The sequence below is a fragment of the Amblyomma mixtum genome, chromosome 6, assembly GCF_055824585.1.
Source record: "Amblyomma mixtum isolate Tamu chromosome 6, ASM5582458v1, whole genome shotgun sequence".
In the NCBI taxonomy this organism is placed as follows: Eukaryota; Metazoa; Arthropoda; class Arachnida; order Ixodida; family Ixodidae; genus Amblyomma; species Amblyomma mixtum.
The window spans coordinates 130107390-130126607 of record NC_143017.1 but is presented as its reverse complement, the minus strand read 5'-3'; the positions used below and the strand labels follow the sequence as shown (position 1 = coordinate 130126607).

The 19218-nt window shown below is 46.1% G+C and overlaps 1 protein-coding gene across 1 annotated transcript; it reads left to right on the top strand.

Annotated features, from left to right (window-relative positions):
• The first annotated feature begins 3194 nt into the window (after positions 1–3194).
• On the top strand, positions 3195–16391 carry LOC149340404 (uncharacterized). Its single transcript, XM_089549162.1, has 7 exons — positions 3195–3813; positions 8556–8785; positions 11186–11305; positions 11829–12004; positions 14223–14382; positions 15195–15344; positions 15772–16391. The coding sequence occupies exons 2-7, from the start codon at positions 8571–8573 to the stop codon at positions 16169–16171; spliced, it is 1221 nt and encodes a 406-aa protein (XP_089405288.1). The 5' UTR covers positions 3195–3813; positions 8556–8570; the 3' UTR covers positions 16172–16391.
• Positions 16392–19218: the final 2827 nt, after the last annotated feature.

Sequence of the window (19218 nt, the reverse complement as noted above, 5' to 3'; positions counted from 1 at the left end):
TGCAACGTCCCATCGCAGGCCTACCTTCTTTAGGAAGCGTCGTCTCACGGAAGCTGTAGCCGGGCTAGTCCACAGCAAGTGTTTTTCGTCACACTGGTCCGGCGCAGCACCACAATGAGGACACTTGTCAGTCACTTCGAAACGTTTGCCACGCCACCAATGGCGCACAGGAGTCAGAGCCGCTCCTGCCCGAATCCGGCGCACAGATACCTCCTCCTCCAGAGTGAGACTCCGGGGGAGAGGTTACGAACACGGAGGAATTAGAGCGCGTGTTCGCTGACGCGAAGCCTGTTTCTCGGAAACATAGGGCAGGAACAGATCTGGGGGAAGAGGGGAAGGTGGCGGGATGTCTGATGTGTCAAGGCGTGTCATTTCATCCACATGAATATTATGTCGATCCTGGCATGGCCGCGAATCCAGTGTATTCGCACAGGACAGGGGTATTGTGTGCAAAGTTGGTGAATGGATTGCGTAACTTGGAATGTGCGCCGGACAGCCTTAAGGTGCTTAAGAGCGGCAAAGGAGTCGGTTAAATGGGAACAATATCGAAAGTGGGTACGAGTGGAAGGGAAGCAATGGTATTGTATATCGATTGAAGCTCCAAGGCAAGGGGGGAGCAAGTATCCGCGCTATATGTAGCGCGGGAGTTAAGATGAGGATGGGAGGGACTCTAAACTGCGGTAACTCCCTGCAGTGTTGTGTGTGATGCATCAGTGTACATTACGCACCCTGAAGGAAGATGCGCGGCTGATATCGGCGTCAAAGCAGAGGAGCGATTGTCTGTGAGTTGACAGTATGACCATGGAGGAAGACTCTGTAAACGATGAAGCTGAAGCGACATCTTGCGTGCTCTGTTTGCCTCACGCTGGTCGATGATTTCACTTAATATATTAAGTTGAGCTTACTCTTGCAGAATGGGTATGGGTGTGATACGAGGAAGATAAGTTATGGCACGCATAGCCTCTCGATTGATTGATTCAAGGAAGTCCCACTGTCGACGGGTGAGGTGATGAAATTGGGCCTGGTACACTATCCGCGGCTGGAGGATGGAGCACACGAGCTGACGGGCAGTATCAAAACGCGCTCCGCAAGAGCGCATAGCTATGCGTCGAATCAGAGCTGTTGGAGGAAGTAAAGCAACATGAACAGACCTACCGGTTCGCAAAGCGAGACGATTGCAATCTGAATGAGCATTGTCGGACGTCCAAACTTATCGCAAGTACACGGTTAGCGCTTCTGGCGATCGCGTTTTGTTTTAGGGGTTACGTGCATGCGAACAGCCCTTATTTTCTCTAGCGTCTTTAGAGATTTTCTGACGTTTATGGTGTAATTCGTGTGTTTTTCTTGGTTCATCACTTGTTTCACTGCTTTAGACGTTACACTTTTAAGTGGAAGTATTGATGACGTTACGTTGCAACTGTGATGATGACGTATCTCCACCGGTCTTTTAAAAACGGAGGCTTACTGGCTGCGCTGTTTATAGTTCCAGAAGGGTACTCGCGGGAAAATTCGGCAGAACTCATCGTAACCAGCAGCTGAAGGAAATGGAAATCTACGCTTCACCCTGCCCAGGCATTTCAGTCTTGGTGGCGCTCGGCGTCCCTAGCGCAGCTTCCTTCCGCAGTATTTTAAGATCATTTGCATGATCCGGCATGATTTTGCTCATCAATGCGTTTAAAAATATCTTGGACGTTGGGTCAGAGCTAGATTCGGCGTTTCTTCTCCTCATTAAGTCCTGCATAATTAATCAGGAAACCGCAAGACTACTGTTTGCTACTGCGCACTCGCGTTTTTTCTTGTCAACCACTGAAAGGATTCCCAGAAAAAATTAACAAGTCCGAAATACAGTTGCGCATACCGATAAAAGATAATTTTGATATCACCGGCAAACATTATTTAAGTGCTTTCAAAATTGAAGAAAGGGCGAAATTTTATACGCGTGAACGGTGCATTTGTGGCCCTAAAGGTTACAGGCTGACAGGTGAAAATTTGGAAGTGCTGCAATGACGACCGTATCTATTTCATAAACATAAGGCGTAGAATGCTGCTATCCTTTTCTTGCCACAGTGAGCTACTATATTGCACAAATGATTAACAGATGTAAATAATTAGCAGAAACAACATTGCCGCTGGCTATACCAAGCAGCACTATGACTCTGAGGCAATGCGTGACTCTTATTCGTTCAAGGTGTTGCACTATTTTGACAACCGTTTCTCAGTACAGCGCAAATTCTGGCTAACGCTGCAGATCAGACGATGTCCATCACTTTTCTCTTCGACTATATCGCGTCAGTACGCGTCGGTGGAATGAGCAACAACAGCGCACCATGCCATAACGAGCGTTAGGTACTCGCCTACGAAAGAAGAATGAGCAAAAGAAGCAAATTCTAGATACGCAGTTTCACAGCACCACGTAATGGCAAGGATTTATAACTTGGAAACGTAACGGTCAAGTCCCATGGTAAACTTTCTTGCAAAGCCGGAACGACCCTATCTTTCGAGGAACGGCGCCAGGTGTTTGGTAAAACAACTCCGGACAGTGCCTCGTCACCGACGATTGCTACTCCGTCTACCGAGAACTCGTGTGGAAAGTCGCTATAAGTCGCTATTCTGAGGTGCGAACGGGGATAATAAATGCGTCTCGCACCGAATTAAAGAAGAGAAAGACAAGGAATCCTTCCTCCTTCACGTTAGCATCATGCCGAAGCCAAAGGGGCCGGTTTTTGTTTCATTGGTCCCCCGAGCACGCTCGCGGCGATGCACGTTTCATCGCACTCACTCCGTGACGACACTCAACCGGAGACGACTGTGACGTTACGCGTGGAAGAATTGCCTCGGAACGTGGCAAACACTGCGAAGATGGAAGAGAAAGGGAAACTGGTTAGGGGGGAAGGGTGAGGCGCTCTCGGTAGAGATCGGCTCCCGTTTGAAGACTGGGCGGTAGCTGCGGCACGCGAGCAGAAACTGGTCATTTGTATGCAACCTTGAGGAAAGCGAGCCGCTCGTGGCGTCTTCCAGCAATCCGTGGTCGGGGCGGCGGAGAAGACTACCTGCTCCTTGTACAGCTTCGAGTAATAACTCGCCGCCGCCGCAGGATACAAGGACGTATGGAGTACGTACACGTGAAAGCGCCGCCGAGCGGCGTGTCGCAAACAAAAATACAAGTCTTGCTCAGAGCGTAGACGTCAAGGAGAGCGTGCGGGCCAGATCGCAGACCGCAAGCTAAGCGGTGCGATTTGGCTGCTTCGCGTAACTCCCGGGGTGTTTTCACTCGCCGATGGCCTGCGCCCCTCTCTCTGTCTCTCAACCGCTTCACTCTCTCGTTTTTATTTGTTTTCGCCAACGTCCGCTGAAGCAAGGCGATTTACCCTCCGCCGTGCGCGGGTGATTCTCCCTTTCTCGCAACGCTCTCGCTATCCCTGCTGCCACGTGACGGATCTGTAGCGTCAGACGACGAATGAGTGAGGCTTTTAGCGCAGGAGCTTACACGTCGGGCCCGCCGTACTCGAGTAGTGGGCGTCTAAGCAAAAAACAAATATAAATAAGCGCTTAGGAGGCATGGAAATGGATATTAAGAACTGACGTTCGCGTGATTCTATTCGGCTGAGTCGGACGAGACGGATCTGTGTCGGGTGTATCTTCCGCCTATCACTCGGCGCTTGTGGCCTCTGTGGTTGGAACCTGAGACTGTGGGTCATCGCCTGTGCGGCGCTGTCGCAAGAAACCGTCTTGTACAGAAATAATTTTTTTTTCTCCCGTCACTCCTTGCTTGAAAAGAAGAAGACAGTCACATAGCGTCGTAAGAAGGCCACGGTAAGTTGCATGTTCCACTTCTTGCATCGTGATGCATCGTGATGTGCGCTGCCCGCATTGTAGCGAGCATAGGCAATGCTTTGAAGTTAACTAACGGAAACCTAAACCAATTCAACCGACTTTGATTTCACATTGCAGACATTTTCAGAGACCGTTTGCAGTAAGCGAAAGAAATGTGTACGCGACTTTCTATAGGTTGCAGCGGGCCCGAATTACGCCTTATGGCAAGTGTCGTAACTACAGAAAAAAAGAAAATGTGTACAATCCAAATGTGCACCAACCAAGAAATGTGCTTATGCTGCTCCTCTAAAAACTCGACATAAGATGGTAACAAGCGCGAATCTGGCGTCATGAGGTTCGATCAAGAGTGAGTGAGAATTGCGAAAGTAAAACAATTTTGAAAACGTCCCTTATGATCTTCGCTATAGGCTACGTGAGAGGTTGTCAGAAAAGTTTCCTATGTAGCTTGAATTTTTCGAATACTTCATGTCGTGCGATTTTGACGCTAAAGTAGCAGTTCCTCACTGCAATGCACGTCATTGTTTCGCAGTTCTCTTTGAACCGCATCGTCGTTGATGTAAATTTAGCTACTTTGTAATGCATAGAGTTCCTCATTTCATCCCCTGCTGGGCTCCCTGTATATCCCAGACGCCTAAACGCTACACGCTTGATGCGAGCCCTGGTTAATGCGCTCCCTGATAGAACGAAACGATGCAACGGCCAGCAACATTTCAAGAACGTGGAACTTTATCTTCTCTGTTCTTACATGCGGCATTTAACGACGTTAGGATAGTTTTTTTATTGAGTCTACAATTAGGAGTTGAGCCGCTACACACGCCCGTATAGCAGGAAGATATAAAAGTGACTACAAGACGACACTGTCACCTCTCAGTGTCCTGAAAAGCAGGCTTCACGTGCCAGAAGCGACAGTATTATGGGGTGCACAGTGTATTTGGTGCTGGTAGGGGGCGAAACTTATTTTCGTCACGCTGTGGTCTCTTCACGCTACTGTGAAGATGTGGCGCTTACGCGGTGCCTTGTCAACAGGTGTCTGTGAGGTGCTTTTCATAAACTTTGACTAAACAACTTCTTATACGCCCCCCCCCCCCCCCCCCCCCCCCCCCCAGCACTCACGACCACTTTCCTCTCCTCCAGCCCGGTCTCTTGAGCTAACCGATGAGAACCCAAATATGTGCTCCATAAAGGATGCAATAAATCAACTTGAGATTTATGCTATGGCCCTCCCTTTAGAAAAAAAAGATACATCACCTCAGCAAAAAATTGAATTCGATGCGCCTTATGTCGCATAGCCTACTTTAACGTTGATGGGAAAAACACCAGCAAAAAACAGACGAAGACAGGAAAACAAGAAGTTATGCACCAACTAGCCCAACAACGTGCTTTACTAGCCTACTTTAGATGACGCTGGAAGAATGTTCAGCGTTAATGAGTATAGAGAGCGTGTTATTTTTGGCAGGTTAGAAAGTATGCGGAACGATTTCTCTGAAATGCTTTCTGAATTTCACATAATATGGACACAACTTTGTAGCACTCAGTTTCTTCGTGCCAAGCTTGAAGGAAATGTTAATATTTTAGTGTCTGTGGCGTACAAATGGGCAGCGTTATCTAAACATGGTTATGACCAGGCCGAACGTCCCGCTAGAAGTTAGTAATTTCGACGGCTCTGCCGGACAGTCATCTTGATGGTGAAGTCTAAACCTTGGCACCATTCTTTTCTTTTCAAGCGCCTCTATATCGCTTGCTGTACCGTCTCAAGGCCCCGATTCACGTTTTTCACTGCGCATTGAGGGCTCAGTACGGTGGCCTTGATGTCTGAGCGATTAGCGATTGTCATGAGAGGCTGGGGATCATTTGCCGTGCCAATTACTGGCACACGCAAAGTGGCGCTCTTTTTCGATTTTGATTCTTTTTGTTGTTGTTGTTGCTCTGATTATTTTTTTTTCACTCCCTCTTCATTCACCTATTCTGCTTTCGATACGCACGCTTGTTTATCCAGAGCAAGCAAATTTCCTCTAACGGCTTTTATTCTGTTACTTCCCCTTGCCTTTTCTTGTTTGACTGTTCATGCTGATGACGCTACCAATAAGCATGTTAGTTTTTTGCTATATGCGGAAAAGCGATCTAAAACAAAGATCTAGTCAGCTCTTCGTACTGTTTTTCAAGTCGACAAACTCTTTAGAGACCTCAAATGTTTGAGCGGTCTACGTCGGTCTCTGGAGTAAACCCCTCCAGCAAGGGCCACGCCTATGGTACAGAGGGCTGAGGAACTGTTTCTTGAAGTAAGCGGGACGTCAGGTGCTGTATAAGCCCGTCCTTGAAGAAGTTTGTTTCGGAAGTTTAGAAATCCACTCGCTAATAAAAGCAATTGTATATTTACACGAAGTGTCACCTAAGGCAAGTGCTGAAGGGTCAACTTTAGAGATAAATGTGGCGCAAAGTTTTCCCGCACGAAAACGACGTAGCGGCAGGAGTCTCCTATGAAGCGGAGACTGAAACGTGACAAGCGTTTCTAGCAAATTGGTAAGAACTTTGAAACCATAATCGATGCTGTCGATGCATTAAATGTTCAAGATACGACGATGAAGCCAGCACACTTCCTTATGTGTTGAGCTGTCACCAACCTAGGTCACCGTTTCTGTCGTATTTGAGCACATTTTTATAGCAATGAAAAACAGAGAATGATTCAATGAAAAACGCTTATTGAGAAGTCTTTTCTGGCCTTCGGGTGCAGTCCAGGACATCATAAGTTGAACGCACATATCTCGAACGCGTCCACATTACACGAGTTGCGTCTTTCTGTATGTACGCATGACATATCTTAATGATATTGAACATTCAAGAGTTGGAAAACGAAGGGCTTGTAATGATATACGTATCTATACAGGGTGTTTCACCTAATACTTTCTGCAATTTTTAAAAATAAGCTATTTGAATTAGATGCGCGCTCTTTCTGGCATAGCATTGTCAGTGGTGTAGTGCATCATAATGCAGCTAAGACGTGCTAACTAGCAGGCTTGTTAACCAATATTTAATAGTTAACTTTTAAACTATTACCGTTGGGCTCCTTAATTATTGAGAGACATGTAGCCCACCGTAAGTAATGTCCATATCCGTTTTTAGAATTTCGAGAACGCGATCATCCTCGGCGCTGTGGCCCAACAAATTTCGCCTACATCGAGCCAAAATACATGTGGTTTGAGAAGCTTGCAGGCAAAGCAACCTCTCCAGTGCACGTAACTGGTCGAAACAGCCAAAATTTGTTGGGCCACAGCGCCGAGGATAATCGCGTTCTAGAAATTCTAAAAACGGATATGGACATCACTTATGGTGGGCTACATGCCTCTCAATAATTAAGGAGCCCAACGGTAATAGTTTAAAAGTTAACTATTAAATATTGGTTAACAAGCGTGCTAGTTAGCACGTCTTAGCTGCATTATGATGTACTACACCACTGACAATGCTATGCCAAAAAAGCGCGCATCTAATTCAAATAGCTTATTTTTAAAAATTGCAGAAAGTCTTAGGTGAAACACCCTGTATATATAGCAAGGAAAGCATTGGGGAATGGGTCAGATTTTTTTTGTGGTGTTGGCCAATGGGAAATTAGCAGTGTGATCATTTTATTGCTCAAAGATAACTGATTAGGAAGTGGAAGAAAAAAAAACAACCACATTCCGCCACTGGGATCCGAACCCAAGACCTCCGTACGTCGAGTATGGCTATACCAACTGAGCTATGGTGTTGTTGAATGATGAAACGTGAATGGTAAAACACTCGTGCTATTCATAAGAAGCCCTTATTAACCACACGCCCCAGGCATGGGGCAGGTCGTCATGAAAGGCTAACCATGTTGCTTACTGCAAACATTGAGCACCGCTTACTGAGAGGCGGGCAGAGCTCCACAAAGAGCAACACAGAGGCTGAGTAAGAAAGAAAGTGGGGCATAGATGAACGCCTGCATTTTTCTTTTCACCTAGGACCCCATTTGCTGCGCATGGTAGACTTGACTTTGGTCCAAGCCTAGGCGCAATTACCACATGCTGCCAATCGCGCGCAGCGGTAACCGTCTGTTATTTTAAGCACGTCGCACGTAGGTGTGCTGGCAAGGGCGCAAGTGGAATGATACGAGATAGAACCGCAAGCGGGCTGTCTCTCATAACAACCCGATTTCTATCGGTCTTCCCCCCACCTGCTCTACGCAGGCTGGCTTCGAAAAAAAATGAGAAAGTACTGTTTGTAGCGCTCGGAAATAAGTGTTGGTGTTGGCTCCGTTCAGATCGGTGTGGGGATTCCCTCCCAATCTTTCGATGAATCGATGAAGGGCCGAAATAACCCAACTCTCCGGAAGTGCTCTGGAAATGAGGTGAAGAAAGACTGTCGTCAAAATTAGACTTGCCTTCTATTAATCTTACGTTGCTCTGGAAATGTACACGGATGTTGTGCTGACTAGCGCTCTCGGCTATTACTAACAGCAGATAATCCGCTTTTATCCCTCTCTTGTCATCTGACAATAGAGATACAACTCATTTTAACAGACCTTGCTGGTGCATGTTTCCGAGGTAGCCTGCTCAATTTGTGTACGTGAACCGAGACAGCATGTTCCGGAGTCAGACGCGTGTGCTTCACCCTGTCTCCGTCTTTGTCCGTGAACTGTGTTGACTTGGACGCAAACAATGCACAGAGTAGATATATCCCTAAAGTTTTCGTTCTCTTCTACGCAGAGTGGTTCCGCCGAGATGACGCCGCACGTCTTTCTTGGCGCCTTAGCGCTGCTGACGCTGCGGAGCTGCCATGCTCAGAATTTGGGGATCCTCACCAATCCTCTGGGAACGCTGACCAACACAGGCTCCCGTGTAAATCCCGTGAACTTGGGGACACGCGCCTGGGATCAGACATTTGGAAAAATCACCAACACATCGGCCTCGGACATCACCAGGCAGCTGGCAGAAAAGTAAGTTGCTTTGCAGGGCCATCTGCCGACCTGCTCTTTCAGTAGGTCCAGCTCATGCTTTGCCTCCAAGCAGGCGCGAAAACAGATGAGGTAATAAAACAATAGGGAACTACAGGATCTTAGTCGACCACTTGCTGTTTTCTGTTTGCTTGCTAGAGTATTTTGCAGGAAAACTGCACGGAGTTCCGAGCATAAGGAGAAAGTTCAAAGCCTTAAATTGACAAGTCTAGGAAGCTGTAGGTGGTTTGGACACTGTTCTGTATTTAAGCGGCGAAGATTTTTACGAATTGGTTAATAGTCTCGTGTAAACTGCAGAAAGTACATGCCTTTCTTTCTTTTAGATAAATCGAAACATATCTGCGCATATGGACTGCGCAAGCAGCACACGTTACTTCGTCCAACGCATCAGGCAAGGAATCAATAAGGACCGATATAACAGAGAGCCGTGTATGGTATCACTGCGTTGTGACATGTCACTTAGTGCCACTTATTCATGGCTCTTTATTGATAACGTCTTGAACATACGAGAAAGGCATGATCGTTGCTTCCCTACTTAAGGTACCTTGGACGTGGTGCAGCCTCCTAGGAGAATGCGAGGCTTGGACAGTTGTCGCAGTGCGATTAAAGGGACGCTAAGGACAAATTATCGCGTTCTAATGACAAAGATTCTACTTGCACTCAAACCGGGGCTTTTATAAGGTATAAAATACACGCGAATATCTCTGAGTCCAGGCTGCGCCGCCATTCACTTCCAAACTATGGTCACGAGTTCCTTTCGGTCTTGACGGTGCGAGTATGAATCTAGCGGCGGGAAAAACTTTTCGTTTCTAAATCCAATTTTCTCAATATTAAATGTGTCTTTTCCTGCCAAACAAACATAGACACCTTCACAAAAAGCTATACATTTAATTTTGGCGAAGAAAAAGAAACTGCATGCAGTTGCCCTCAACGTTTGAGCGCCAGCAGTGTGGTCTGGACAGTGGTCAACATACCGCAGCCCGAATTACACGCCCAGACCCAGAAACAAGTAGATTTTTTGCCTTTACGTGGCCTTTTGGGTCTTCATATGAAACATTGGCCAACCTCCGCACGTGAACACGTGGCATTTGAAAAAAGGAGGTCAACTACAGCAACAGCAACTACGACCGAGATTCGGGGGCGCAGCAACTTGGAGGCCAAGAGATATAAGAAGAAGCGTGTGGATAGGAAGCGAGTCCTTTCAAGGCGGTGGTGCTGATAACACTGCGGTGGAGCGGTGGAGGGCATGAAGTCCGAGAGTTTCTTTTTCAATGATAAATGAATGACACACTTTTGCCGGGGATTAAGGCGGTGTTTTGTGTAACCGAATACACTGGGGTCATCCCATCTCCAGCCTTGATAGCTAAAAGGGGGCCAGCTTCAGTTGCGTGGCCTAGATTAGACAGGTTTTGATAAAAATAATGCGCAACGTGCAGAAACAAGCTCTATGAATTTAGCGCATGCACGTTACCCTTCTTTCAGACACGCTAAGGACATCTTGCTTAACATGTTTGATTGCGCCTTGTAGTTACCATAGACAGTGCACGCACGTGTCCCGAAGAAGCCGAAGAGCGCGCAGGTAGCAACTGTTTAATTGTGCAATGTGCCAAGTAACCACATTTACAGTTTTAGCTAGCTCTAGCTAGCCAAAGTGTCCAAGTAGCAAAGTGATAAAAATAAAAATGAACATGCTGTGCGCACTTACTTCATATAGCAGTAAGAGAATCGAAAACAATTTATAGTTTACGGTGTAGTATGCCGTACCCTAAATCTGGCATACAATATGTGGCCTTATTGACTGTAGCAAGAAAATAAAAAAAAATCTCGTGAAGAGCTTGTGACCGGTGCTTGTGACTTTCGGTGCGTTGAATTAAGTATTGTCGTGTGGTATGACGCCCACGGGAATGTGCGGTTTGCGAATGTGTGAGCGTCGGCGAGTGTATGGACCACTGACATGGATTACAGTCATATATGGCACTCCGATATCGACCAATAAATTGGTCGATTATCGCTACGGAGTATACCCTCCTAAAAAATGGGGTGAGACCGGTACGCAGTTTAAAACGCTTTGGTGGGCTAGCCTGTTTGGCAAAATCACGAACCTCGCAGCAGGAGATGAGCCACATGTAGAAAGAATGGGAGACAGGACGCAACTCTAAGAGATAAAATTTATTTCAGTAACACCATGTATAAATTCGTAGCCGATGTCAGAACATAGCAGGAGTGAAGAGGTCGACAAAACAAGTGTGACTTGTTTAGTTCTCATTTCTATTTTTGTAACCGTGCTGAGAGACTTATACAAGTGTTGTGGCGTGTATAACATGAGGATTTAGGAAATGACTCTGTTTTTAATGATGTTGCTACTGTACTTTAATATTACAGCGCTATTCCGGGCGTTCGGCACCGCATCATTACGGATGTGCCCCTGGGAGGACACAAACTTGCTGAAATCTTTCAGAATTCGTCGGGTAATGTCATCGACTGCAACCTTCTTGGTGACAAGTAAGTGAAGAGCGGTGCAAACTTCTGTATACTGTTTAAGGAGAAGATGACCTCTCAAAATACTATGCTGCAATGTTAGCCATACTACTTTAAGTCTAACAATATATTGTTCAATTGCTCAGGAATATGAGATGTCAAGAGGTTGGAAATGCAGATATTATGCACAGCAAACAAATTAACCAAAAAAGTGAGCCAATCACGCCGCCATAGAATATAAAACTAATAAACACAATTTGCGCATTGTTTGGGCTGTTTGATTTGGGCAAAAAATAGAGACACATGTGATATACTCAGCCACAAATATGTATTCTTATTACTTTTAATAGTTACGCGGGGTGTTAAAATAAATGACCCTTCCTCTAGGTCCATGTTTCTCTTAATATGCAAGGTGTCTGTAGTATAACTAGTTATTATACAGACTAAAAGCTCGCCTCTTTTTAAATGAAATGCGCCAGAATTATCTAAACTTTTCGAAGCATTGCTATGAGCGTCACTCACAACGCCTTTTCTTTTCGTTTACTAGGGTTCTAATTGAAGGCGTACTCGTGGTGTTGCCCGAAACGCTGGTGACGAAAGTTACACCAGAAGAAATGGACCAGTTTTTGGAGCTGTGCGGCACACGAGAAAACTTCGCCAGCAAGCAGAAATCAGCCTTCGATTACATCGGCGACATATTCAAGAGCTTGTTCATATTTCCAGGTATATTAACCTTAATATTGAAGATAATTTCTGAACATATGTTTCCCACAGGGCTACTCCTATTAGAGTAGTCCGTTGAGAGCCAGCTTATAAATACTTAATATGTGCCAGTAGTTGGAGTGGCTTCGTTGCATTTTTTTCTTCAAAAGAAAATCGAGCTTCTTTGCATGTGAGAGTTTTTGGTTATCGCTTACAAGAAATATGCTGTCTAAACGCCAGTCTTCCGCAAGTTGGCCTGACTAAATTAAGTTGAGACCATGCTTTCGGATGCTTGTTGAGAATGACAGTCGTGCTGGCGATTTTGAAAAATAAGCAGTGTAGAAACCACTGCAACGCTTTTTGCCCCCCCCCCCCCCCCCCCCCCCCAACAAAACAAGTGCGAAGTTCACAGTCAAAATCGCTTTTCTGGTTTATGTTCTTTTCGTCGTGTTGTGGTGCCTCCGATGCATTGAGCTCTTTCCTTAGTTTCGCGTCGTTGGCGTTGGCATGCGCTGGCCCATCGCTGGGCATCCATGTACAAAATTGCGCCCCAGTAAAAATTCAACTCCTACGTACGAGCCAGCACCCTCCACCTAGAACCTCCTAAATACGAAGCGGGTGCTCTGATCACCAGACTCTCGCTGCGGGGGCCCAGTAGTTAGAACATGAACTCTAATATGTTAACACTGATATGCCTCATTTTCATGGCGATCACAAGCCAGCTAACGCTAGATCATTCGTTACAAACTCGTAACTATACTGCGTGCTTCATCAGAGAAGCCAGAGCAATAGATAAATGTGAAAAAATCTTTAGTGCGAGTAGGAGGTAACGAGTGCAAACAATGGAACAGTATAATAAGAAAGCAAACACTGATTTGAACTCTGGACCTGCGTTTCACAAAAATGACGAAGCGATACCTGGCTCACTTTTGCGACCTGGTCCTGCCACAACGAAATAGTAACTTGCAAGTGAGGAAAAGTGGTCTGTGCATCGAAAAGTTTGTATTTTGTACTAGCAGTGTGAGAAAGAAAGGAAATTAGATATGTGCGTTAATAGGTGTCCTATGCTGCACTAATTCCCCTGCATGTCTCCACCTCCTATAGCAATCTCACCGAGCTCTGTGCGAGTGAAAATGGGAAAGGGCCGTGTATGCGAAGAACCACCCGAATATTGACGACGAATATTGATTCCGCAGGCCGGAATGGTGACGGTCAACGGAGTGTTTCGAAAGTATCGGGTCATCTCGTAGTGTCTTCAGAACCAAAAGGCCATTTTTTTACATACATACATATTTATTTTGTCATATTTAGACATGGAAGTATGTGTGCCCGCGGACGCGCAAGACAGGGCGCTTGTGGGCGGACCACGGCAAACATAAAAAGTGCACACTCAGTACAGACAAAATAACATGGTTTGCAATATAAAAGAGAGACCAAAAGAAAAAAACATATATTGATAGGAACAACAATCACACTTGCACACACTGCAAAAGTAAGTCGATTAAATAGATTAGAAGGATACAACTAAAACAACCGTGCTTCATAACACACGTCATAAATACCTTTAGAGTGTTTCGAGCGACTAGGTCAGTGTACCATTTTAACGGTTCTAGACGTACTTAGCCAGGACTTCGCTTGTGATTTGACCTCTTTGAGAGTCTGCAATGATATTTTAATTGGAAGCTGGTTAAAAAGGAATTGGAAGTAGAACATTCGGCACCTTTTTCCGTAGTGTGTAAATATCTTGGGAAGTTGAAACAACTCTACTTTTTTTAGTACTTTAGGTTTGTTTGCAGGAAGCTTAAAGTTATTAGAAACATAGTTTCTACTAATTACTACATCTGTAAATAAATCTTGAGTGAAGTACACATCAGCTGCGAGCATTCTTTCAACACTAAGGCCTCCTTAAACGTGCCATACAAAATGTTTGCGGCAATTCTGTGCAGTAGTCTATCGATTTGGCTCCTTCTAGATAATGCACATGAGCCATGAACAGTGACACCATACCTTAAAACAGACCCTCCTAGAGCCTTAAACACAAGCTGACGCAACCTAACAGAAGTACTGAATTTCATTCTGTACAGATACATAGAAGTTGGCGCACAGCCGACTACGCTTCCTTACTTTTTGCTACTGATCGAAAGGCAGGTCATTTAGGTAGAGCTACTCTTTTGTATGTCCTGTCTTGTTCGCCATTTTGATACCAACGAGCATTGAATGCATAATGAATGAACCGCAGGTACAAAATGGTGTGGTGCTGGTGACGTGGCCAAGAACTACGACGACTTGGGGCCGTCCAGAGCCACTGACGCCTGCTGCAGGGAACACGATCATGCGGACGACAGCATACCCGCCCTCCAGACTAAATACGGCCTACGGAACACAAACCTGTACACTATGTAAGTTACGAAAGGATTAGTTTGAACGCACCTGCGGTGGTATTTATCACTAGGGGTTCAATGTCTACGGCCATAAAGCGTGTAATTTAGATGACATACGCGCACATGGACTTTCAGGCGTAGAACCCCGTGTTCCTGACTTTTACCAAGCAACTTCTACCAAGCTCCGCTAAACAAAATGTGAACAGCTTTCTCTAGCGCGATGGAACGAGGACACGAGAAAACATATATTACAGGACGGGTGCTGCCTGCATTGTATGTTTTCTCGTGTCCTCATTCCTTTGCTCTGGACTAATCTATTGACAGCAATTAACGAACTAACACAGATTAAAATCATGACTCAAAGACAGTGAAAGCATGCGCATTTGACTCCAATGATTCGCTGTCCCGCTCAAAGTGTAAAAATTGGTGTAGAAGCTTACTGTTAGCTTATCATGTGCCTAGACTGCAAACAGGTTACAAATATAAAACTAAGGGACTGCGAAGAATATAGTGAGCGCAATTAGGTTAATTTAGATAAACATGTCCAATTATCCTAACGTGCAGTGAGAGAGAGAGAGAAAGAGAAAGAGAGAGAGAGAGCTAGTCCTGCTATGACCCCGACCGTCAGCTACAGCTGATCGATAGGGTCTACCTAGGGTCTTCGACTGACGACTCCACTCACGGCGCTCGTCTTCAACATTTTTTTGAACAAAAATACTTGCCCACCTCCTGACCATTTATTCTTGTTCCCATGAAAATATATACTGTATAATTGTTGCACTGGCTGCTCTTTAAATGCAGTAATTCGTTACAAACACGCATTGTTGCAGGACCCACTGCAAGGACGACAGGAAATTCTATGGTTGCCTTCTCAACGACAGTAGCGTGCCATCGGTCGCTGTTGGCAAGTTATTCTTCAACGTCCTGCGAACAACTTGCTTTGACTACACCTATCCCAAGAAGTGCATCCGGAACAATGCGTAAGTGCTTGAGCTCAAAGCCTGCGGGGTTGCAAAATTAAAAAGAAAAACGCCAGTGTGAATTGCAACAAACAGGTGTAACTCGCTCAGTGCTTCTTTTGTATATTGGGTGCTCATGAATGCGCAGATTTTTTATCAATGGTTATTACAAAGTGGTGTACTGTTACGACAGTTGCCATAAGCGACCAGCTGTCGCAGGCCAAACAAGTAACGTAAACCGTTTGCACTAGAAAAATTTTATGCGTATAATCGCCACATTCTGCAAACAATGTTGCACGTCATCGCTTTTAAAGCGATGGCTTTTTGCCTTTGTGTCGAGGTATTTCTGAAATATCTGATCAGAATAAAAAAAAAGGGCATTTCCCGCTGCTCAGGAAAGGCTACCGCACCTCACCAGTTAATGGCTTTCGCGTCCTGTTTTTCGCAGGCTTTACATTCCACTCGTGACTGAGAAGTGTAGGGAATACAGGCTGGACCCGGCAGAGCCCAAGCAGTGGCAGACTTTCTCGCCTCCAAACTTCTGGAAGGACTATCTGGCGCGCAGGAAGATGCAAACAAACCAGATTCCTGTCAGCCCGGCACCGGGACCAGGACAAGATGGTGCCTCTGTACCAGTGACCACGGAAGAGCCTGAGGAAGAGCCTGAAGAGGAGCCCATTGTGGATGCGGAGCCTGACAACTGGAAGAACCTGGATCCCTCAGAAATCAGCTTAGACGCAACGGAGGAGCCGGTCTACGAAGATACCACGCCGAAGCCCGCGAACTCACGATCGACAAGACCAAGGACTTCTGGTTCTGGTCTCGGAGGCCTGCCTCTCATTGGGTGAACGATAGACCGCTTATCACGTGAATAACTTCGGCTTCTTTGTCATCAGCCTTGTAGTTGTTAGCAAGAGATGAATGCCACCTCAGCTCTTGCCTTCATACGTACAACCCGAAGCACATTGCCTTGTGCAAGCTTGAATGTCGCTGACAACACTCGGCAGGGATATGCGAAATCTTGCCTGAAGAAGAGTAGAGAATAAAGGTAAATTTCGATGTGCTTTAGCTTTTTTCGTGTGCTGTCAACTTTACGCCACACTTTTACAACATAGCGCAACAGTAGCTTTGCGGGTTGGGTTTTGAGTGTACGGATGTATGTACAGTGTTTGGCAAAAGTTTCGAGCCCAGGGGGTTTACTTCTTAGCCTTGCAGTGGGACTCCTGAAGCATTCTGGGAAGTCCTACCCATTAAAGGAGGCAGAACCAGAAATCTTCTTACCCAGAGGAAATTTGGAGCGCTGAAGATGCATCACGAACCACACAGTGAGGCTCAGAAGCAAACCCCCTGGGCTCCAAACTTTTGACAAAGGCTACGTATTGATAGCACGATAGGAAAATAATGTTTTTTTTTTCAAACAATACATTACAAATTCAGGGCCTGCCATAGCCAAGGAAGGCTTGAGGGACAGTGCCTGGCAGTTGGCGACGTCAAGAGCATTCGTACACGTAATTATTGAAAAAATAAGTTCCTAAATTTTAAGGGCAACAAAAAAGACATCAGTTCAACTCAAAGGACAAAAAGCAACAACACAGACAGGAACTGAAGACCATTCCTTTAGAATAGTTTGTGTAACAAGTTTTCGGCTTGATAAAACAAAGACATCATCCGTCAATTTGTTCAATACGAAAACTACGTAGTAGAGCAGTAAACGTTCTCCGTATTTGGTCGGCACACGAGGCAAAATAAAGCGTTCTCGCGGGCGAAGTTCTAATACTGGGGTGCGAGAACTTACATCTATGCCCCTTAGTAATGAGTTTGATCACTCAGATAAATGGCATTATGACATAATTGTGCCGCGAACACAAAACTTTCATGACGAGCGTGATCATTTCTGGATTACGAAACACGACCTTTAGAGACTGTTCTCTGCTTCATCATTACGGAAGAATAATCCCACAAAATTCCTAGTCGCTTTCATTTTCAACGCCTTCGCATCCTCAAGAAATATTGGACGGCGGGAGAAATGCTTTTGTTGGAGGATTCTAAACGGGGTATTTTAATGTCTTAGTGAGTAGAAGTGCAGCGCTTCCGAGCGGATGCCCCTCTGGGCCACTAGGCACAGGATAGGCACTGCTGGTCGTATTTTTCTACTGCACCAGGGACAAGCGACGCTGGAAAGGTTTGTCAAGAAGAAACAATTGAAAACAGACTGCGGGATTTCGTTCGAGGTCCGCAAATGAAATGACAGCGGCATGTTCACCCCTCCCTTTCTCTTTCTTTCTCTCTCCTCCTCCTTCTTCCTCGTGTCATCTCTGCGTCTGCCAAGACGGACACTCGCCTTACGTTTGATGGGCATGAATGGGTGATTAAACGACCGTGCGTAACCGTGCGGGGCGTGTGGCGTAGTGTGCGGATAGGGGATGGAGCTCACGGTGAGCAGGCCCCTCTCAGTGAGTATAATCTCGAGCTGATGTTTCCAGCCGGACCGTGGTGGCCGGGGACCCAGGTAATCACTTGGTCTTGATGAAGAGTGTGCCCCAGGATGTGGAGAGCATGTCTTATGCAATCTTGCCTTGTCTTGTGTGTCTTGTGCAACCACTTGTGTAAGCTCGGCAAGCGGCCTTTGAGTCGATGAAGATATGCGAGCTCTGGGAATGGGCGTCACTCAGTTTAATGATGAGGGTAATAGCGATCGCTTTAGCGCTGGTGCGGACTGGTGCCTGGAAGGAAGTGACCAGGTGTGGAGTGTTGGTGCAGTCTACTGCTGCGTAGGCGCTTGTTCGTGAGCTCCTGTCCAAGCCTTTTGCGAAGATGTGGAAGGCGGGCCTGTCTTCTGGCCGTTCGAAGTTCGTAGGCCATGTTGCGGGGGATAGAGTCAATGAGGAGATTGGTGCGGATATCAGTGGAGAGTACTTCTGTGAGGGTGAGGGTCTGGGAGGCCTGGGGGTCCCCAGTCCGTTGGAGAATGGCTCTGCCCGCTGAGTTGGTGAGCCGACGAGCCAGGACCGCGCAGCGAAGTTCTTCAGAGGGGTTGTGAATGGCCAGAGTGAGCAGGATGACCGTGAACGTGCACATTGGAATGCCGACAGCAGTCTTGTAGAGAGTGCGGATTAGGACGTCGCCCTGTTCCAGTGTAGTGTGTCTGAATTGGATATGGGCGGCCATATTGTACGCCGCTGATGACGAGGGCTGTGACAAAACTAGTGGTGTCTCTGTCACTCATGCCCTTGCGGAGCCATGCTACGGGGCGAATCATGCAGACAATGTTAAGGACGGATGTGCGAAGAATGTTGGGTTTGCAGTCCCGCTGGATCCAGAGACCAGTACCCCGGAAAAGAGGAGTAGGGGGTGGTCTCTCCTCTCCCAAAATTTCTGCAGGGGTTGCAGCTCCCAGGCAGCTCTCCCCTAGTAATAAATTCTTTGCGCTGAGGTCAGGTTTCTAACAAACGCTTCAATTCTAGGACGCTATTAATGTAAAGCACAGTGGGGCTGTGTTGGTTGCGTAACCGGTCATAAAGCACTTCGCTTCAGTCACCTAAACCAGACATGTCTTAATAAAAGTCGTTAATTATCGACCCCTCTTTATAAGCATGATTAGCTGAATGAAAATACACTATGTGCGAAATTTAGAATGCTCAAGTAACACTCATGCTTTGCTAGTTGATACAAGCTTGAAGATGGAATGAAAACGGCGAACCAGGACAAAAGTAGAACACACACAACAAGACCAGCGCTACTCACAACTGATACAACTGATTTTATCTTATTTTCGCACAAAGCCTGCCTTTTGGAGGACAACCAAGCCGATTCACATGCAGGCGATCACTCCTCATGTGTATATTTTTATAAACATCCCCATTTCAATTCAAGCTTAACAATTCAAGCGTTAAAA

Coding starts and splice junctions, on each gene's coding strand:
- LOC149340404 (XM_089549162.1), top strand. CDS start 8,571: ATGACGCCGCACGTCTTTCTTGGCGCCTTAGCGCTGCTGACGCTGCGG. Junction 8,786..11,185: donor ACCAGGCAGCTGGCAGAAAA/GTAAGTTGCTTT, acceptor TTAATATTACAG/CGCTATTCCGGGCGTTCGGC. Junction 12,005..14,222: donor GAGCTTGTTCATATTTCCAG/GTATATTAACCT, acceptor AATGAACCGCAG/GTACAAAATGGTGTGGTGCT.